The following is a 23,140-nucleotide window of genomic DNA, read 5'->3' on the forward strand; positions in this document are numbered from 1 at the left end:
GAAAAGTTATTTTTGGTCACAGAAAAGAGTGAAATACTAACAGATGCCACAACATGGAAGAACCTTGAAAGTGTTACATCAAGTGAACGAAGCCAGTCGCAAAAACCACATGTTGCATAATTCAATCTATATGAAATGTCTAGAATAGACCACAGCTTAGAGACAAAAAGGAGAGAAGTGGTCCTGTAGGGCTGGGGAGTGTGGTGATTCGGGGAGTGATAGCTAAGGGGCAGGAGGTTTCTTTTGGAGGCGATGAAAATGTTCAAAAAATAATTATGGTGATTGTTGCACAACTTTGTAAATATACCAACAACCATTGAATGGTACACCAAAAGGGATGAACTTTTTTAAAAGATTTTTATTTATTTGACAATGAGAAAGGGAACAGAAGCGGAGGGAGTGGGAGAGGGAGAAGGTGGTTTCCAGCTGAGCAGGGAGCCCTAAGCGGGGCTGGATTCCAGGACTCTGGGATCATGACCTGAGCCGACCGCAGACGCTTAACGGTGAGCCACCCAGGCGCCCCTATTATAGTCTTCAGTGTAGATTCCCAAGTCAGTGCTCCTTCCTCAGGACCTTGATCTCTGGTTCCACTTTCAGGACTATTTTGAAGAGCAGGTGGTGGGCTTATTCTCTTGCGGGGTCTTTCCGAGAACTGTGGGAGAGCGTAAAGCAAACCGCTCGGCAAGCAAAGGCATCTTCAGTCGGGCAGCTTTCGCCTAGTTTGACCCTCTAGGCTTCCCATTCCTTTCGCCTCAGCGCGCACGCGCGCGAGCCCGTGCCCTTTCGTCTTCCTGCTTCTGTTGCTTTGGCAATGGCGGCTCGCGGCGTGGGGATGTTGGCACGTTTACCCCTCTGTGCTCAGAGAGGTCAAGTCCTACGTCCTACCCACAGGCTTCTCAGTTGCCCAGGCACTGTGGCCGCAGACGTTAAGAGAGAAGAGCAGTCCTCGAGGAACGTGGAGACAGGTGAGGGCGCCGTGTTCCCGGTTTGCTCTGTATCGGCGACCCACCGCGGGCCAGGGAAGTGGGGAAGAGACTGGGATCGTGGGCGAGCGCATGGCTTGTGTATAGGTCCGTGGAGCCTTTGGCAGTAGGGTGAGGCCGTGTCCCGTTCTCCTCTAATCTCTTTAGGGGTTCGCAGGGCCGCTCCTTGCTCATGGTGGCGGTGGGTTGGGTGATTTTGGGGTGCATGTCTACAGTAATTAAAGTATTTAAATAGGCTTGCTAATATTTTATAATTTGGCAAAACAACGTTCCCAGTGAAAACAGCGATGCCACACATCAGTCCATTGCTTCATTTACAAATTTATCTGATTTTACAAGTTGTTGATGGAGGACGAGTATAGTGAAGCATTAATGAAATAGCAGTATTCGCGGCCTCCAAATATAGTGTTCTGCTTGTGGAAATTACTGTCCTTTGGTTTATTCTTTTGGCCCTTTTGGTAAGATGGTAACAGATTTGCATTCACCGGAACAGGCTGCATCCCCGCAGACGTTCTAAATTTATATGCTGCTTTGTGTATGGAGAAGCTCACTATTATTGAACCCCTCTTGTGACCCAGGAGCTACGGTATCTGATTTACAATTTTTAAAACAATCTAGCAAAGAATGTATCAACTCTCGCCACTTAACAGGTGTACAGAGAGGCTCAAAGAGCTAAGTAACTTGTGCTGGGATACATACCTGAGTTCATTTAGACCCTGAGTAGAGTTAGTAAGCAAAATGTCGATTTCTGCTATAGTTTTAAGAGATGAAATTAGTTCTGGGAATATTTTTATAATAGGTTAAACAAGTAAAATGTTCCCTAAAATAAATGGTAGGATTGCTCTTCTCATCAGACTGTATAAAATGAAGATTCATATGGACAGGGAGCAAGAATTGATACTTAATAAATTTCATTGACATACTGATGGATTGTATTTGGTGGAGGGTGGTTCTGTTAAAAATTCTCAAGTAACTGAAAATTTGAGTAAGGATTCTGCCAAAGAAGCTATTTATTTAACATCTGTAGTGGTTTAGATTTGGGAGTTTTTTTCTTACGCTCTTTGAGAACTAAAACTCTGTCAAGTTGGTGTGGAAGGAGTTATTACAGCAGTTTATAGATGAAGAAACAGACTAGTCCAAATGGCTAGTTCAAACTTACCCATCTGTTAAGTAGGTAAGGAAAGAACCCGATTCCCAGGTTATACTCTTCATTTTGTACAGCTTTGTTGTTTTTCTTAGGAAATGTGTTTCATTTTGTATCATAACTGGCTAAACAGACTCTTGTGGTGCCTAACAAAATCTTCCTATGAATTACTTTTCCATTTTTAAAAAGAGAAGAAGGTAACTGCACTTTATACTCAGAAATGTAACATTTTATAATTGGAAGGGACTTGAGAAATTTCCAATTGAGGTTTCCATTTAGTGTGAGAACTTGACAGAAAACATTTCTAGTAGTATTTTGTGTTTTTTTTTTTTTTAAAGATTTTATTTATTTATTTGACAGACAGAGATTACAAATAGGCAGAGGCAGGGAGAGAGGGAGGAAGGGAAGCAGGCTCCCTGCCGAGCAGAGAGCCCGATGCGGTGATGCGGGCCTCGATCCCAGGACCCTGGGATCATGACCCGAGCCAAAGGCAGAGGCTTTAACCCACTGAGCCACCCAGGCGCCCTCTAGCAATATTTTGTAGTAACAAGGAACACACTATTCCAAAATCAGTCAATTCCATTATTTGGTCAGGCTCCAATGGTTGGAAAATGTTTGTAATGAGCTAAATAAGCTTAACATTGACATAGCTTTTATTTGAGTAGTGGAGAAGAACCCCAATTTTAAGAATAAGAATATGCAGGTATTATTCATCCCTCTTTGGGGTCCAGGTGACAGAAGCTAACTTGAATTAGCTTAAGTACATGAGCGAGGACATACCAACCCATGTAACGAAACTAAAGAGAGAGCTAGGTGCATTAAGGTCACTGGATGGATATGGCCAGTGTAGGTTATTGTTGTTTTCCTCAGCTGTTGTTTGGTGGCCTCCTGATCTCAGAATCTTCTCCACGGAGGCATGGCCACCACAGCTTCATGTTTATCTGTTTGTAGCCTTCACCAGAAGGAAAAATAAGATCATCTTTCACCTCAATCTGTAGAATTTGAAGAAAGAACTTTTGATTGATCACCGTCCCCCACCCCCTGCCTTTGGACCCAGAGGAGCTTTCCAAAATAGTCTCATAATCTTAGACATCTAATGGAGTGAGGGTCAGTGTCACAGGTGGTTTTCTACAAGCAGGGATGTCTTGTTCCTCCAACGGGGGGTGGGGGGGACCGTTGCTAGGCAACCAGACAACAGATTAATTCTCTAAATGGCTACCTACCTTATTAGACGTTTGGTTTTGTGCCATTTTTTCACCAGTTATGAGACCTGCTCTATCTCAGAGATTATTGTGAGATTGGAAATATAAAGTATATATGTGAAAGTGCTTGGAAAAGTGAAGTGCTGCAGCGAATGGAGGGCTCACTGTTATATTTGAAGATAGCATTTGGGTTCTCGGTAGTTTTTTTCCAGGCTGTAAATCCCACTTTATTTATAGTAATTCTCTGTCAGTTTCTAGACCTTTTACTACCCTTCTCCAGATGTTCTCTGGTTTTTTTTTTTTTTCTCTTCTTTAAGATTTAATTTATTTGACAGAGAGAGCAAGTGCGTGCTCAAGCAGAGGGAATAGGAGAATGAGAAGCAGATTCCCTGCTGAGCAGAGAGTCTGATGCAGGACCCAATCCCAGGACTCTGAGATCATGACCTGAGCCAAAGGCAGACAAAACCTACTGAGCCACCCAGACGCCCCTATCTGGTTCTTTAATATCCTTCATATCCAGTATGTCCAGAGGAGAACATATATTGCATATGTGGCCTGGCCAGTAAATAGTAAAGAAATGCTGTTATCTCTTGGATTTGGATTTTTGAAAATAATTTGTTTTAATAAAGTTTGGAGTTTTATGTATGTTTCTCTATTCTCTCCCTATCCATACCTCAGAAATTAAGACATTTCTTTGACTAATTCTGAGCTGTGATCAAATCGAAATTTTGGGCCCTTTATATGCAACTACTCCTACGTTGATTTTCTTCCCCACGATGTCATTGTATCTTTATGTTGTTTTTAATTTTAGATGTAGGACAGAATTTAGCCTTATTTTTTGTGGTAAGTTTATGCTTACCAAATTGGTCATCAATACCATAAGTTGAGTCGGTCATAAAACATTAGCACTCACTACTTCTTATTCTAAACTTTGTGTCATTTGTAGATTTGCTAAGCCTTTTGTGAGATAATAAACAACCTGAATTTTTTGTCCCTTCCTTCACAACTTTGTCTTGTCCTCATCATTCTTACCTACTGTTGTTCAAGGCCAGAACTTAATTCTCTGGTTTCTACCTCTCCCATCTTCTCAAGCACATTTCTTGATCTTTTATCAGACTTCTCTATTAATCTTAAATTCAGTCTCTCCTCTTCCTAGTGACCAACTGCAGGGATATACTTGCATAAAAGTGCAAAGACATTGTTTGCAGTTGATACTGCAGTATTGTTAGTAGTAGTGAAGAAAAGAAAAGCACCTGAATATTTATCAGCAGAGGATTGGCAAAACTATGATAAATTAACAAGAATACTTAAACAGTCACTTAAATAATGAGGTCAACATACACAAACACAGGTGTCCCCAATGTATTAAGTCTTCGGAAGTATATTATAAAACAATGTATAATATGATTTCAGTAATCTTTTAATTATGTAAAAAATGTTTATCTGTGGAGGAATACAAATGTTTATGTTTATATGTGCCTTAAAAATGTCTGGAAGCTTAGGGGCACCTGGGTGGCTCAGTGGGTTTAAAGCCTCTGCCTTCGGCTCAGGTCATGATCTCAGCATCCTTGGATCGAGCCCCGCATCAGGCTCTCTGCTCAGCAGGGAGCCTGCTTCCTCCTCTCTCTCTGCCTCTCTGCCTACTTGTGTTCTCTGTCTGTCAAATAAATAAATAAAATCTTTAAAAAAAAAAAAATGTCTGGAAGCTTAAATACCAAACTTAATGGTTGGGTGTTACTAGGGACAGAGAACAAGGGAAGGAGTTATACTTTCACTTTATAAAATTTAACAATTTGACTTTACTTTTACAGTAATCCCTTAGACATCAGTCTAGACTCAGTGAAAAACAGAGACAGGAATATATAGGTAGTAATTACAAAGGGAAGAGTGGGCGAGGTGATCTAGGCAGATCCGGTGTAAGAAAAAAAAAAGGAAATAGGAAAAATTGGAAGAACTGTCAGTAGACTGAGATCAAAATAATAATAGTCTCTCCTCAGTATGGAGGACAGATATTTTTCCATCTTGTTAAGTAAGTACAACACCATGAATTACCTTCTTTCACAAGTGTTGGAGTAAGGTAATACGGAATGGAGGAGATTCTACCTGGAAAGTCAAAAGTCTTCACAGACCTATGGAAAGGTGAATAGAGTTTTCGAGGCAGAAAATGAGAAAGTGGGCATTCCACTCAGAGACAGGACAATTTTACAAGTTCACAGTATGTGGCTGTATTGTGTGTGGAGTAGCTTAAGTGAACAGTGCAGAAGGAGGAAATGGTAGAAATATGAAGGGGAGTGTAGGACAAAATGCCAGTAACTATACCCATGCTATCAGGGTTAGACTTGATCTTGAATGCAGTAGGGAAGCTACTGACGGGTTTGAAGCAGAGAGGTCAAACAATGAGACTTTTTTAAAAGATTAACTTACAAAGATCACTTTGTCAACAAAGAATGGCTTAAGAAGGAAAAGACTGGTGTGAATGAGACCAGTTTAGGAATCAGACCTTGAAATAAGAGATTGATGTTAAAGAGTTGGCATTCAGAATGGAGATGTGTTTTCAGTACCTGCTACAGTGAATGTAGGAAAGGTATTCAATATGTGTTTGATCAGTTGGAAATGTAGACTCAGGGCCAGGAGTTCTGTGGTGTGCCATTAGAAACTGCCTCTGGGTCTGTGCTAATGAACAGAATTTAGGGTTCAGCAAGCCCTTACTGGTATAAACGCATTTGTCTGTCTGGTCTGTGAGAATGTCTTAGAGTTGCTGAAATTAAGGTGCAGTGTGTTTGTACTATTCCTTGATCCATCAGTATTTTAATCTTCTGAAGGAAGACAGGTCTAAAAGCATCTGCCAATTTCCATATAACAGTTCTATTTTCTGTACTATTTAATTTCTTTGGAATTTCTTTGGAGTATCGATACCAGACTTGGTGGTTTATAATCTCTAGAATCTATCTCTCCAGATTTCTGGAAACACTTTTTTTTTTTTTTTTAATTTATTTATTTGACAGACAGAGATCACAAGTAGGCAGAGAGGCAGACAGAGAGAAAGGGGGAAGCAGGCTCCCCGCTGAGCAGAGAGCCCAATGCGGGGCTCGATCTCAGGATCTTGGGATCATGACCTGGGCCGAAGGCAGAGGCTTTAACCCACTGAGCCACCCAGGTGCCCCTCTGGAAACACTTTTAAGCCACCCAACTAGAAGTTAAATAGATTGGAGGAAAAAAACGAGTTTCTAAAACTCAGTGTTTCGTTTTAATATGCTCTTAGAACTTGAATGATTTTCTTTTTCCTTATACTTAGTTGGCGATCTTTCCTTCTTGGTCATCGATTATTAATACCTAAATCTTGATTTTCACAGCTCTTGTCTTCATTTCCTTTGATTATAAAACCCCTAACCCTTGGGGTGGTCCCCCCCCCAAAGATTTTATTTATTTGAGAGAGAGAAGGGGGGGGCAAGCACAGAGGGAGAATGAGAGGGAGAAGCAGACTTTGCTGAGCAGAGAGCCCAATGTGGGACCTGATCCCAGGACCCTGAGATCATGACCTGAGCTGAAGGCAGACGCTTAACCCACTGAGCCACCCAGGTATCCCCTGGAGTGGTTTTGATGAAAAAAGAAACAACCCTGTATTTTGTTAGTAAAATTATCATGAACTTTTATGGGCAGCAACTGGATTTTAAGTTCTTTGATTTCCCTGTGATATATAGCACGGCAGTTGGTAACTCATTGTTAATTGTTTCAGCCGGATCAAGGCCCACGGCAAAGAAAAACGATAATAACTTACTTTAATACATTAAAGTTCTAAACTCATTCTCATTACACTCAGGCTTGTAATAATTTCCTTTAGGCTTTGGAATGTTATACTTTGTACAGATTTTGTATGTGTGCATTTGGGAAGGTGTTACACAAGTGATTTTACGTTCCTGATTTTGCTTTTAAAATTTTGTGGCTCTCTCTTTTCAGTGCTAGGCATTGAATACAGTAAATCAAAACCAGGAGAATGGTAAAATGAAAATCGGAAGTAGTATAGCTTCATTCTTACATAGGTAAAGAAGAAAGAAGATGAGATTTGGATTTAATGGTTTTAGTCAGCTATAAAATCTTTATATACCTTTTCAGAATATGTTTTAAATTTTATATCTGTGTGTGTGTGAGTGTGTGTGCGAGAGAGAGAGAACGTGCAAGCACACGCATGCACTGGAAATGTTTTTGTCTCATTCATAGGTTCTGAAGACAGGACTCCCAAAAAGAAATTCTCTGAGGTGCAGAAAGAAAGACGAGAACAGGCACAGCGAACTGTTTTAATACATTGCCCGAATAAAATCAGTGAAAAAAAGTTTCTGAAATACTTATCTCAACATGGACCCATTAGTAATCATTTCTTCTATGAGAGCTTTGTAAGTATTTGAAAACAATTGACCATTTATGCCTTTGAAAGAAAAAGGTCCTGTTTGTTATTTGCAAATATGGTAAAGTTAGATTCTCTTTTGATATCCTTAAATTTCTTAAGTGATTTTTTTGGTATGAGAATAGACATCCTTATGGCATTATTACAGAATTATAAGTAACTTAAAGCTGACTGATTCCATTATTTGAATACTTTAAGTAGTCTGTTATCTTAGGGATAAAGGCCGGGGGTGGGGGATTTTTGTTTTGCCTTTTGATTTTTTTTTAAATTTGATTTTATTTTTTCAGTGTTCCAAGCTTCATTGTTTATGTACTACACCCAGTGCTCCATGCAATACGTGCCCTCCTTAATACCCACCACCAGGCTCACCCAACCCCCCACCCCCCTCCCTTCTAAAACCCTCAGTTTGTTTCTCAGAGTCCACAGTCTCTCATGGTTCATCTCCCCCTCTGATTTCCCCCAACTCAATTTTCCTTTCCTTCTCCTGATGTCCTCCATGTTACTCCTTGTGCTCCCCAAGTAAGTGAAACCGTATGATAATTGACTTTCTCTGCTTGACTTACTTCACTCAGCATAATCTCCTCCAGTCCCATCCATGTTGATACAAAAGTTGGGTATTCATCCTTCCTGATGAAGGCATAATACTCCATTGTTTATATGGACCATATTTTCTTTATCCATTCGTCTGTTGAAAGGCATCTTGGCTTTTTCCACGGTTTGGCGATTGTGACTATTGCTGCTATGAACATTGGGGTACAGATGGCCCTTCTTTTCACTGCATCTGAATCTCTGGGGTAGATACCCAGTAATGTAATTTCAGGGTCATACGGTAGCTCTGTTTTTAATTTCTTAAGGAATCTCCACACTGTTTTCCAAAGTGGCTTGAGCAGTCTACACTTCCACTTCCACAGCCATCCTGATAAAAATTCCACCAGCATTTTTCAAAGAGCTAGAACAAACAATCCTAAAATTTTTATGGAACCAGAAAAGACCCCGAGTTGCCAAAGAAATGTTGAAAAAGAAAAACAAAGCTGGGGGCATCACGTTGCCTGATTTCAAGCTTTACTACAAAGCTGTGATCACCAAGACAGCATGGTACTGGCATAAAAACAGACACATAGACCAGTGGAACAGAGTAGAGAGCCCAGATATGGACCCACAATTCGATATGGTCAAATAATCTTCGACAAAGCAGGAGAAAGTATCCAGTGGTAAAAAGACAGTCTCTTCAATAAATGGTGCTGGGAAAATTGGACAGTTATGTGTAGAAGAATGAAACTCACCATTCTCTTACACCATACACAAAGATAAACTCGAAATGGATGAAAGACCTCAACGTGGGGCAGGAATCTATCAGAATCCTAGAGAACATAGGCAGTAACCTCTTCCACATCGGCCACAGCAACTTCTTTCAAGACTTGCCTTTTGATTTTCTGTTTCATCATTGTTTTCAGCTTCTGTTGACTAATATCCCTTTATGGTGTTCCTTTTCTTAGTTTGCTTAAAATGAGTAAAACCAGTGCTTGTGTTAGAAGTGTATCATTTGTAATGAATCTTTTTTAGTATTACGATAATCATTCGGATATTTGAACTGAAATACTATGTGAAATATATCCTTCTGACATGTCTTCTGTTTTTCCTTATGATTTTGGCCTAGGGTCTTTATGCTGTTGTGGAGTTTTGTCAAAAGGAAAGTGTCGCTTCACTACAGAATGTAACTCGCACTCCGAGTATGGACACAGAGGCTGCAATTCCATTCAAGTCACGTTTCTTCAATTTAAAGATGAAGAATCCATCAAACCAGACTTCAGAACAGTCCTGCATACAGTGCAGTAATCATACTCCTCCTTCAAGCAAGAAGCTTTCTGAATTACTTTGTTATGCAGAAAGTGTAAGTTTTTAAGTATACTTCCCCAGTTTCCCCCAATTTCTGAAAATTATGTGTGTGTGTATGACATTAGTTTATATATTATAGGTTCTTATCATAAAACGGTCAGACTAGGGAATATGTTGAGTGAAAAGTGAAAGTAATCCTTCCCCACTCCCTGTCTCCACACCCTTCTTGTGCTCCTCTCAAGTAACCACATTCTTCTAGAGTTTTTAGCCTTTGGTCTGTACAGGTTTTCTTTTTCCAGTCAGCATAATGACATACTGTTGTGCCTGGCATTTTTCTAGAAATTTAAAAATATCTCAGAAAAAATATCATTTCTGATTTAATCTGTTTTGCTGCCCTAACATTGTTTATATTAGTTTTAGTTTTTCTTACAAAGGCTTGTCAGAAGTTTAGCTAGTTTAGTACTTTCGAAGAATTAGTTCATGATTTTTATCGAAATGCTATTTTTGATTTGATTTTCTAATTATAAAAATTTTATTCCTAACCTTATACATTTCCTTTATTTTCTTTTACTTACTTTTCTTGAGTTGAATGCTTCTTAGTTCAGATAATTTCAGTACTGTCTCCAAATATGGGCATTTGAGGCTATGATTTTTATTTTAAATACTTCAGTGCAGTTTCAAAATGTGATGCCTTTAACACCAGTTTTCAGGTGAAGATACAGGATTATTATTCTGAGGAGTTGAGAAATCATGGGCCTTCGTTACCTGATGCATTGCTTATTTCTAGTGTTTCTTGTCTTTAACATTGGTTCTTCCTTCCCCCAACTTCATTTAAGATGTCTAGCTTTGTGGTTGTTTTGATCTCTTTCTGGAGCTTTTTACTATTTTCATTTTCCTAAAACAATACTTTAATTGTAAAGTAATAGTGATTTTAGTTCTAGCCAACTTTGATTTTGCCAATGCTATTATCCCTCAGTTCCTTTTTAAAGGAATATTTTTTAAAAATCTTTTAAAAAATTTTTTAGTCAACTTTTACGATTGAAGGAAAAAAGAATATTTTTTATGGTAGGTCTCCAAAGCCATCAGATCTCTGGAAGTAAAATGACAGTTATTTTCTATGACCTGTACATTTTCTGTATTTTGTTGGTTTTGTTCTGGCCAGCTAGATAGATGATCAGCTGAACACTCTTCTGAAGGAGTTCCAGCTAACGGAGGAGGACATTAAGCTCAGATACCTCACCTGTTCTCTTATTGAAGACCTAGCAGCTGCATATTTTCAGGACTGTACAGTGAGACCCTTTGGCTCCTCCGTGAACAATTTTGGGAAATTAGGATGTGATTTGGACATGTTTTTGGATCTAGGTGAAATTGGAAAATTCAACACCAACAAGGTAATTATATTTCATTAGATCACTAAAGATATTTTAAAAGTAATCTTTGGACTTCCTAAAATTATAATTGTTGGTTTCTAAACTTTAATAAACATTGTGGCTAAAGAATATGATCTATTTGATATTGATTCTTTGGAATTCTAAAGTCTTTCTTTGTATTGATAAGATATATGATCATTTTTTTGTAAATATTCTACACATACACAATAAAATGAATTATTTTTTTCCAAGGATTCTGAAGTTTTTCCGTTAGGCCAAGGTTATTTATTGTGTTATCCAGATTGTCTGTATCTTAACTAATTTTTTTTAATCTGTTGATCTAGTCATTGAAATATTCTGAAATCTCATGATTTTTTGGTTTTGTTAAGTTTTCCTAGGAATTCTTTTGATGTTTGTGTTATTTAAAGGCTATGTTAGCTTCATGTGGGTATATAAGTATATGATTATTATATCTTCTTACTGTTCTTTTATCATTAAATTTTGTCCTTTATCTTTATATATGCTTTTTCCTTAAATTCTTTTTTGTCTGTTAAGATAACCACTTGTTATTTGCTTCGTGTGTCTTCTGTATCTTCTTTTTGACCTTAAATATGCTGTTATATTTTGGGTGTCTCCCTGATGAATAGCAGATCACTGAATTTTGTGCTTTAATTCTGAGCTGTGAGTCTTTGAAGTCAGTGTATTTATTCATTGTTACTGATGATTTTTGAATTCATTTCTACTGTCTTTTTTTTTTAATTTATTTTTTGTACTTTTTCTTTGCTTTTCATTCCCTTTCCCTTCCTCTTATTGGATTACTGCTAAAAAAAAAAAAAAAAAGCAGAACTGAAATATAGCTGACACAGTGTTACGTTAGTTTCAGGTGTGCGGTGTTAGAAAAGTTTATGTTACTCTGTCCTCACAAGTATCTGTCATGTCAGGTCTGGCACAGTACTATGTTGTTATAGTACCACTGACAATATTCTTTATGCTGTACCTTTTATTCCTGTGGATTACTGCTTTATTCCTGCCTCATTCCACTTTTTCCTCATACAGTTTGGAAATTATATATTCTATTTAGTTCTTATAAATATGCATGTCTAACAGGTAAAGTTAACCAATATTTCTGCCATCCTCCCAAACAATATAATATAAATATGAAACTTTGAAAAGACTTCTATGTGTTTATAAAATGTAGATTGTTATGTCTGTCTTTTCTTATGTATTTCAAACTAGTACTTCTCTCTATGTGGATGTCCAGGTGGCTCTTCAGCTTACCATTTTGAAAACAAAACATTTTTCATTCTTTGCAGATATTCTTTATAAGTTCTTATGAGAGTTCTTATATATGTTGCATATGTTAATTAGTGACATTTTAGTTTTCCTGACATTTGCTATCTTAATTCTGTTCTAAGTTATCTTCTGTATCTCTCCCTTTACGTATATCCTCAAAGCTGTAGTCACACAGTTCCTTGTAAACTCTAGCAGTATCTTGCTTGTATTTCTGTCTCTCTCCAAATTCCTTCTGTGTTAGGTTTAGTTAGGGGCTGATACATTGCTCCCACCGTGTCATAAGCTGGGGTGGGGCAGCAGCCATATTGGTTCATTTTCCTGTCCCACATGGTGCCTGGCATAAGTTAATATGCTCAGTATATACTTATTGAATTAAAACTGGCCAAGGAAGGCAGAGTACCTCAAAATGAAATGGCTCATCCCTCTAATAAGACTAGCATGTACTTGATATCGTACTGAATTCCTGGCAGGGACACTTAAATTGTGCTGGGTTATTTTTAATGTAGGTAAAAAGACTTGGCGAAATAATCGAGGTGCATGATAATGTATTGTAATGGTTAAAGCCTGTGCTCTAGAGCCAAGTTGTGGAAGGTACTTCTTTACTTACCAGTTCTGGGATCCTTTGTAAATTACTTGTCTTCTCTATGCTGACATTTTTCTAGCTGTGAGATTGGGGTCGTGCTCTAGCACCTGTCTCGTGGAGCACTGGAGGGGCCGACTGAGTTAATACACATGACACACTTAGAATGGAGCCTGGCATGTTATAAGTGTTCAGATGTTGGTCACTATCAGCAACAGTATTCCTAGTTACTTAATTATTATGCAAATAGGAAAAGTTTTTTCTTTGAAAGTAGAGGTGTTGGAAACTTTTAGTTGGGTCTTCGATTTCTGAAATATAGAGGCATTCTGAAAAGACATTCTAAGAGACAGTGCTCCAGGGGCTTCTGGGTCGCTCAGTCAGTTAAGCATCTGACTTTGGCTTAGGTCATAGTCTCAGGGTCCTGGGATTAAGCCCTGCATCCGTTGCTGTGCTCAGCGGGGAATCTGCTTCTTCCTCTGCCCACCCCCCCAGCTCATTCTGTCTCGCTCAGATAAATAAATAAAAATTTTTAAAAATAACTAAAAGACAGTGCTCCAGTCTCACTAAACAATTTGACATTGTTTGGTATGTAGGTTTAATTAATGAAATGTGTTATAAATGTGTACTTTGAAATATGTGCTTGCTTATGATTATAATAGCTTTGCTAATAGAAACATTCAAAATGAAATATAATGAAAAAGAAGCACTTTTCTTTAAAGATTTTATTTGAGAGAGAGCGTGTGTTCACAGGAGTGGTAGGGGGAGTGGAGGGAGGAGGATAGGCAGACTGGCACTGAGCTCAGAGCTGCATCTCACAACCTTGAGATCATGGCCAGAGCCTAAACTGAGGCAGACACTTAACCGACTGCGCCACAAAGGCGCCCCCAGAAGCACTTTTAAATTCATCAGCTTCGTAAAAGAGCCTCTTTGCTTCGTGTAGTTGTGAGCTCTCTTTCCTCTTCCTTCTTGGTATGTGTACACCACTTTGCTCTGTAGTTCAGGTGCTTGCTTTATTCGACCCAGACTGAGGGGAGTTAGGAAGAGGGTGTTAGACTCTTGTATGTCTTTCAGCCTGTGTAGATATTCTTGTACCACAGGCACTAAACAGATGGTTTACTAACAAATAAGTCAAAGTTATTTAGCAACTAAACTTGTAAACTTGTGTAAGTTTCCTAATGTGTGGAAGATGCTTACAAGGGAAATGTGCCCCCTAACTTATCACAAAGATCATTTTAGCACAAAATTTTAAGCTAAAATCTGCCTTGCTCTTTCTTTCAGTTTTTTTTCTAAAAGGTTTACATCTGATGGGATTTAGGTAACAGAAGTAAAAATTGGTGGCTAAGTCCTATTCCATTGTCTAAATCATTGTGTGGACAAGGTGCTTACCCTCCCTGTGTTTTATTTTTATTAGATACTGGCCTAATACCAGAGTAGTCACGAAGAACATGCAGTAATGTTTTAAAAATTTATCTGAAACAAAGTAGTGTCAGGTACAGCAAAATTAGTAAATGTTTATTGGTAAGATGTCTGTGAAGAATTTCTCCAAGTTTTATTTGTAAGAGAAGAGTAATTTTGGGGAGGATCTTTGTTTTGCTGGTGATAGGTATGGTTTATCATCTGCGTCTTCCCTAATTGCTGTGTTTTATTTCTGTGCAGAGTGCATTTATGTAAGTGGAATTACGTCATGTGGTTCTGTATCTCTTGCTTCTCACATTGGCCAGATTAGTCCAGGTTATGCCTTGGTGGTAAACAGCTCCCAAATCTCCATGAGTTAGCACATCAACCATTGCTAAAGGCTGTGTGGCCAAAGCAGGTCAGCAGGGGGCACTCAAACTCCCAGGCTGAGGACCTTGAACCGCCGGGCCTGTGCTTGTCCTGCTGAAGGCAGTAGAAAGGCACAGCGGAGAACTGAGCTCTGGTTTTGTTTTTTTTTTTTATTTTTTGAGATATTTATTTATTTATTTATTTGACAGACAGAGATCACAGGTAGGCAGAGAGGCAGGCAAAGAGAGAGAGAGGGGGAAGCAGGCTCCCCACTGAGTAGAAAGCACCATGTGGGTTAAAGCCTCTGCCTTAGTTTCAGGTCATGATCCCAGAGTCCTGGGATTGAGCCCCGCATCAGGTTCTTTTCTCGACAGGGAGCCTGCTTTCCCCTCCCTCTCTGCCTGCCTCTCTGCCTACTTGTGATCTTTGTCTGTCAAATAAATAAAATCTTAAAAAAAAAAAAAAAAAGCCCGATGTGGTGCTGGATCCCAGGGTCTTGGGATCATGACCTGAGCCGAAGGCAGAGGCTTTAACCCACTGAGCCACCCAGGCGCCCCTGAGCTCTGGTTCTTAAAATTCCGCCTGGAAGTGGCTTGTAAAGCCTCTGTTCATATTTCATTGGTGACAGCAAGTCATCATGCGACTGCACTTAACTCAGAGGGACAGGACCACGATCATCTTACTGAATGTCGGAAAGGTGATGTAGGCTCTTTGGTGAAGAGCTTCAGTAACTGTCACATTCCCGCTTACAGTTCAGTTTCTCCAATTTCTTGGCCCTGATTCCTTTACTCAGATCTATTTTTCCCTGGTGTCATTTTCACTTGTTACTTCGGTGATTTTATTTTTCTCTCATTTATAGTATTTAATTTAAAAAAATTTCATTATCTCCTTCCTTGTGCATTACTTCTAATCCTTCCCATACGTCTGAGTTCATCATGACTCCTCTGTCATCTGGTCTGATACCACTCTCCCAGGTGCTTTTCTTCTGCCATCCTGAGATGATTTGACGCCAGATCTGTCTCTTTCTCCTAGTACTGCTTAGTCCTGATGGAGGATGTTTCTCCTTCTTTGGTTTTCTGTGGAGGAGCTCTGTGCCCTCTTTGTTGGTTACTCTTGTTTGGGTTCCTGCTTCCCATGTAAATTGGTATGAATCTTAAATAGACTAGGCAACTAAAAGTTAGAAAGATGTTTTAAAAAAGAAGCTAAGCTAGATTTTTGAAGTTTTAATGTTTTTAAAGGAATCCTTCTTTCTCTGAGGTATAATTTTTCCTAGTAAATAAAAAAACCTGGATGACAATAAATAGAGAAAACACAACATATTTATTTTTGGGGATTGTTTGTAAACATGTCATATGTATATATTTTTAAAGGGTTTTTTTTTCTGATTATAAAGTAGTAGTTATAAAATGTGTACTGTAAATATCTTTGATGGTTCCACCACCTCCAGAGGTAACTGTTGTGAATCTTTTAATGTATTTTGTTTTGGATTTTTTTCCTTTACATGTGGAAACTCTTTTTTGTAACAAAAAACTGTTAATCTTTAGATTTTAACTTGATCTTTTTTTTTGCCCCTTCAGTTAATTGTGCCGTGGCATTTCTGTCTCCTGCATCCTTTTCAGTGGCTGCAGGGTATTCCACTGAAAGAATGTACCATAATTTACTTAACCAGTCCTTTATTTGTTAGCTAGTTAGGGTGGTGTATTTTCCCCCCTTTTTTACTATCAGCTGTATTAGTTAATACTCCTTGGTTGTTCACAGAAACCAACTCAAACTAGCTTAAACAAAATAAAGAAGAAGTAGAGGAAGCATCCTAGAACCCAGGGCTAGGAATGTGGATGAGTCTTAGGAAAGAACTAAAAGTAGGAAGTGTAAATTATCAAGAGCCCATATAGTATTCAGTTTCTTTCTACTTAGTTGCTTTATTTTTCTTTCTCCCCTCTATTACACTCTCTGCACCCCGACTGATTTTCTTTATATTGTTTGTCCTTGCAATGTAGAATGTGCCTGCCCCAAAGCTTCTGAGGTGCATATTTTGGCCTTATGGTCGCCTCTGAACCGCCGGTCCAGTTCCCAGGAGAGATCTCCAGATGACTGTATGGTACAGTCCTCTAGTGCTTACGTCAGCTGCCATGCCTGGTCCTCTCAGCTGGGAGTAAGGGGGTGGATTTCTATGATAAACATTGTTAGGGCCTGAATCCTTCTAGGAGGAATGGGTTCTAGAAAATGTGTGGTTGAGGGTAGGGAGCCTTATTAAACTAAATAGAATTACCAAAGGGTGTGTGCCATACAAATAATGCTACAGTGAGTGAATAGCTTTGTAAATCGGCCTGTCAAAGCAAGTGTTTTTTTTTTTTTAAGGATAATTTCCTAGAATTTTAGTAACTGGTCCAAGTATACAGTAGAGTTTCAGTAGATACTGCAGTTATCTACCAAATATGTCCCAGTTTACATTCCCACTGACAGGATATACCTGTTTCCCTACGCCTGCCAGTGGTGATCCTGGCAACCTTTTGTCTTTGGCAGACTGATAAATGAAAAGTCCCAGTGTTGTTTTAATTTCTTCTTTAGTTTCTAGAAAACAAGGGCATCGGGGCGCCTGGGTGGCTCAGTGGGTTAAAGCCTCTGCCTTCGGCTCAGGTCATGATTCCGGGGTCCTGGGATCGAGCCCCGCATCGGGCTCTCTGCTCAGCGGGGAGCCTGCTTCCTCCTCTCTCTCTGCCTGCCTCTCTGCCTACTTGTGATCTCTGTCTCTGTCAAATAAATAAATAAAATCTTTAAAAAAAAAAAAAAGAAAACAAGGGCATCTTGGAGTGGGAGAGGGAAAAGCAGGCTTCCCACTAAGCAGGGAGCCTGATGTGGGGCTCAATCCCAGGACCCTAGGATCATGACCTGGGCCAAAGGCAGATGGCTAATGACTGAGCCACCCAGGCACCCCACAAGAGCATCTTTTATTGCCTTTGTTAGCCATTTGTTAGCCATTTTTATTTCTTCTGTTATTTCTTATTTTTGTTTTTGGCCTATTTTTAGAATTGGGTAAGTTTTTCTCCCTTTCATTTATATAAACACTTCATAAATTTGGGAAATTAGTCCTTTATATGACATATGTATTATTGTTTTACTTTTGTCTTTTATCTAGTAGTGAATATATGCTTTACCTTGAGATGGTCTCATACAATCATATTTCTTCTCTTGTATCTTCTGGAATTTTGTATCATGCTTAGGAAATCCTTTACTACTTGCAAAAACATTCATTATTTTCTAGTACTTTACTGATAAAACTTTTTGTGTGTAAATCTGATTTATGTTGAATTTACTTCGGTTAAGGGCTAAAGTCAGGATCTAGTTTATTTTTTTCAGTGGCTACTTGACTCATTTGTTAAATAGTAATTTTATCCCAGTGATTTATGGAGTCATTTGTATTAAATTCCTATATATAGTTAAAGTCAGATTATAGTTTGTTTTCTTCGATTTATTTGCTGTTTGATTTGATTTGTACATGTACTTCCCTATTCTAACTACTGTGGGCTTAAAACATCTTTTATAATGTAATGGCTAACTGGGAAAAGGCAGATAGATGGCCGCTGAATTTATAGAGTCAGTGGTTCTACATGTAATGTTACTTTGTGTTATATGATACATAGTGGCATATCAGTTAATTGTACAAAGCCAGTGATTTTTAAATTTAGTACTTTATACTCTGGAGAAACAAAAGACAACTGAAGATTTTTTAAGTCTGCTGTTGGCTTTGATTTCATGAAGAACTTTTTGAGTGTGTGTTTCTTGTTTTTTGGTTTCTGTTGTGCCAAAAATGATTTAGAGCATCCTTCTAGAAAGTTTTAAGAAATTCCTTCCTATAAAAAGCTCCTATTTACAAATGTTTTTATTATTCAGACCTCCGGAAATTTTCTGATGGAATTTCAAGTGAAAAATGTTCCTTCAGAAAGGATTGCAACTCAGAAGATCCTGTCCGTGATAGGAGAATGCCTTGACCACTTTGGCCCTGGTTGTGTGGGTGTACAGAAAATCTTAAATGCTCGCTGTCCTCTTGTGAGGTTCTCTCACCAGGCCTCTGGATTTCAGTGTGATTTGACTACTAATAATAGGTATGATCTCTTGAATTTATCATCTTAAATGTGAATATTATGAGGTTTTAACATAGTTTTTCTTATATAGAAACAGTGGCTTTGGATTCATATATGTTTTAATAATAATAACTTTTTAAAGTTTTGGACACTTTGATTTAAAAATTGGAAATGTTTTCTCATACATATCTATTGGCTTTTTGGTCTTCATGAATAAAACCTTAGGATATTGTGTTTAAAGTGTTATCATACCTAACTAACATCATCTTCTGAGAACTGTGTTTCATTGTTCTTAACCTGTGTAGCCTGGTAACAACATGAAAGCACTAGAGTAGATGTTCTGTATGTAGTCTTCCAAGTATATTTAGAAAATAAAGTAGCACCTTGAGTTTGACCTTTGAGTTGGCTCCAGATATAGTTTGGGTCCTAAACCCATATGGTGTTTGCTTAGGTCAGAAAGCAGTCAACGCAGCTTCATACCGCATAGTTTCTTCCTTTAGCATAGTTTCATTTCATTATCCTAGCAACCTGCTTCCTTAAAAAAATGGGGTGCAAATGACACTTTTTTCCATACTTTGATTCCTTTTCTTTCGTTCTTAGGGAAACTTCTCAATTGAGTTTATTTCATAACTGTAGTATTCTCATTGCATGCATTAGATTTTACTATATTATTTAATGTTTATTTATTTGACAGACAGAGATCACAAGTAGGCAGAGAGGCAGGCAGAGAGAGAGGAGGAAGCAGGCTCCCTGCTGTGCAGAGAGCCTGATGTGGGGCTCGATCCCAGGACCCTGGAATCATGACCTGAGCCAAAGGCAGAGGCTTTAAACCACTGAGCCACCCAGGCGCCCCAGATTTTACTATATTATTTATTAGATAAATACTCTTTACCAAAAACAGATTTAGAAAATCCATTCCAGAGCTGTTTTGCTTCAACTCGTGTTCACTAACAAGTCAGTGCTGAGTGCTTTGGAATTTCTCTCAAGTAGTTCAGAGAGTAAAAATAAATAAAAATACATAATGTACTTCCTATCATTATTACTTTTTTTAATAACATGTAAACTAGAACAAAATGACATCTTTGTAGTAGTGTTACGATTATTGTCTTGTCAGGACAGGTTTTTAAAATTTGTTTTACTATCCTTCAGGTTTCTATACTCCTGCATTGCTTCTTTATATAAAATACCTTGCACTATTTGATACTTATTTTCAGCTTAATTTAGATTTATTTACATAACGCATTTAATCACGTGGAATTTCTAATTTGCCGTTTGTTCTGTTTCCTTTAAACTCAGGAAGTAAATGCCATGATGAAACTTTATAGGTTGAAGTTGTTACTGTTAATGGTCTTGTTCCCTCTGTTGGTTCTTTGGGAAATTACAAGACATGTTTTGATCAGTAGGAGCTTAATTTTAAAATATTTTTGATTAATAATTTTTTGCATTGTAACATTATGACTAGGAAACTTATTGAAAATGGGTTCTGAGGAGTGGGTTCCATGGTGTAATGTTTAGCACGCTGGACTCTGAAAATAGGTTCTGAAGTTTGATTTTTTTTTAAATTTTTTAATTTATTTTTTTAAAAGATTTTATTTATTGAAATTTGATTTCTTTAAAAGACACTTTATCTTCATGGGTTTTGGTTTTTATAAATGTTAGACTTACGTAATTTTGGCTAAATTTTAAGACATATATATTCTCTTGATAAAATAAGTAGAATATTTTCCTTGCTTGCGAAAGGACTAGATAACTAAGGTGTGAAAGTGAGGTGTAGAGCCTCTCATTTACAAATGTGTCAGTGTCTTTATTGATAGTTACTAAAGAGCACAGATGTAGTGTGTTTCCTTTATTATTTAAGTCATGTTTAGGAACTTTGATTAAAAATTCTGAGTTTTACAATTGCATTATGACTGTCAGCATTTAAAACAGTGTTTTAATGTTAATGAATGTATTTGATATTCAGCCATTCACATTAAATTTTATATTGCATATACATAATGCTTTTGATTATCTGATCATGGTGTTCTGAGTATGTGTAGATAACAGTAAGATATTTACGTATGTTTCCAGGTATGTGTTTTTACTCTAATCTGGAGCCATAATTTGGGGGTTGAAATTTTTTTTTTTTGTTTTTTGTTTTTTGTTTGAAGGATTGCCTTGAAAAGTTCTGAACTCCTTTATATTTATGGTGCTCTCGACTCAAGAGTGAGAGCCTTGGTGTTCTGTATTCGGTGTTGGGCTCGAGCACATTCATTAACGAGTAGTATTCCTGGTTCTTGGATTACAAATTTCTCTCTTACAATGATGGTCATCTTTTTTCTCCAGAGGAGATCACCTCCTATTCTTCCAACACTTGACTACCTAAAAACTCTAGCAGGTAAGACTGGAAGCAGTCTGTTTTCTCTGACTTTTTAAATGAATATAATTACCATGTGTTATCAGACACGTGTGTTTGTTTATTAGTCATAAAATTTGTCTCCTGTATTTTTAAAACTTTGTGAATCTAAAATTAAAGTGCTTTGTGTTTTTTAATGCCCACAAGGGGTCATGAGAGCAGATGATTTGCGAAGCTGAGGCCCTTAAAGTTCTGTCCTGTTTGTGTCAGTTGGCAAGGTTGTTTACAGCTATCATGAAACAATTGGAGCTTCTCTTTTAGTTGACCAAGCCTGGAATGACCTTGGGGGAGGAAAACATATCCCAGATACAACTTTTGAGTGGATCAGAGTTTCGGTGATGGCTTTCCAAATCTGAATTTATTTCCAGATTTTTCTTGAAGTTGCTAAAAAGTTTCATAATGTTTTAAAGATTCTAAATGTGTTTTTTAGTTAAAAGCTTACAAGCAATCTTGGGTGAATTATTGTAAAATAAGTACATTCTTTATATCATAAATGAATTGACATTTTGGTAGACTGCTTGCAGAGATACTAAAGTCTGAACAGTTCTAAATTCTAAAAAGAAGGTAAGTAAGGAATATGCTCAAAATGTATAGCCACTGTGTCTTCGACCCATCCTGTGTGCTGCTGCCAGATGAAAGTACATCTCTGAAGCTTCCTGGTTTAAAATAACCTTAAGGGGATTTTATTCCCTATGGAATAAATCTCCATTTACATAGCTTGGTATTGAAGATGTTCACTTATCTAGCCACACCGACCCCCCAGCCTCTTCTCCTGTCCCTCCTCATGCGCGCTCACGTTGCGCTCACTACCGCGATGCCTCTCCTCACGCTCCATCTTAGCTCTTCGGTTCAGACTCTTTGTTTTTCTGCCTGGACTGTGACCTCTCTCAGTTCTCTCTTCTGTGCCACCTTCTCTCATTATCCAAATTAGAAGTAATTCTTCCTGTGAACCCTGTTAAGCACTGGTGTAGCTTGAAACCGAGCTTTAAAAACGCTCAGTGGGGTAGGGTAAGGCAGAGTAGGAAGTTTTCTCTTGAGGTTGAACTAAAGAGGCAACATCCATGGCTGTGCTCTTTCATTGTTTGGGGTCATTCATTCACTCAATATTTCCTGGTTTGCTTATTGTACATTGGCTTGCATTTTTGGTACAGTGAGGATATGGATGATATTCTTAGGTAACACACAATCTGGTAGAGGCATAAAGCAGACACACAGACAGACAGACAGAAAATGTGGGTATTTCCTCACAATAAACAACCTGTAAATAGCACTTCCTCTTCAACCTTTGCCGTGTGTGCTCATGCTTAAAACTGCCCTCACAGGGGCGCCTGGGTGGCTCAGTTGTTAAGCCTCTGGCTTCGGCTCAGGTCGTGATCCCAGGGTGCTGGGATCGAGCCCCGAATCCAGCTCTGTGCCCAGCAGGGGAGCCTGCTTCTCCCTCTCCCACTCCTTCTGCTTGTGTTGCCTCTCTTGCTGTGTCTCTCTGTCAAATAAATAAAATCTTAAAAAACAAAAACAAAAACTGCCCTCGCAGAAACCATTTTGGGGAAAAATCATGGAACTCTTGGAGTTTAGAAGCTAAGGAAAGCAGAAGCTATGAAAAGGAGGAAGAAGAGAGGCAAGTTGATGTAGGGGGCAAACTGTGCCTAACAGCCTGTTGCTCTTTTCCAGTCTCAGGAATCGCCACTCCTGCCAGAGTTGGGCCCTTAACATACCCTTCCTGGGAGCAGTTCTCCTACCTTCTCTCCTTACCTCCATTTGTTTCCCTCCCACCGGTCTATTTGTAACTAGCAGAATGATTGTCAAAAATTCATCTATTATATTATTCTCACTTGAAATCCTTAGGTAACTTCTAAAGTCTTTTTGAAAAAATTTCTGCTAATTATTTTAGAAAAAGAATGTGATTGGTGGACAAACTTAAAATGACATGTTGAGGTTTTATTCCAGGTTTATTCTGGAATAAACAATTAACAATTAAATAAACAAAAAACAAATAAATGAAATAAACAAAAAACAAATGGAATAAACAAAAAACAATTAAAATTGTTTTTCAAAACAATTTACCTTTATTCACATCTAATGGCATCAA

The 23,140-nt window shown here is 38.2% G+C and overlaps 1 protein-coding gene across 1 annotated transcript in view; it reads left to right on the forward strand.

Moving 5' to 3' along the window:
- Positions 1–783: 783 nt before the first annotated feature.
- Positions 784–23,140, forward strand: part of MTPAP (mitochondrial poly(A) polymerase) — a 33,019-nt gene continuing 10,662 nt past the window's right edge. Inside the window, exons 1-6 of the mRNA XM_080811230.1 lie at positions 784–965; positions 7,548–7,720; positions 9,389–9,622; positions 10,734–10,958; positions 18,466–18,677; positions 20,807–21,033. Of these exons, the coding sequence (XP_080667356.1) occupies positions 812–965; positions 7,548–7,720; positions 9,389–9,622; positions 10,734–10,958; positions 18,466–18,677; positions 20,807–21,033 (1,225 nt within the window). The 5' untranslated portion in view covers positions 784–811. The remainder of the gene's footprint in view (positions 966–7,547; positions 7,721–9,388; positions 9,623–10,733; positions 10,959–18,465; positions 18,678–20,806; positions 21,034–23,140) is intronic.

This window comes from Martes martes, assembly GCF_963455335.1.
Source record: "Martes martes genome assembly, chromosome: 8".
NCBI classification, from domain to species: domain Eukaryota; kingdom Metazoa; phylum Chordata; class Mammalia; order Carnivora; family Mustelidae; genus Martes; species Martes martes.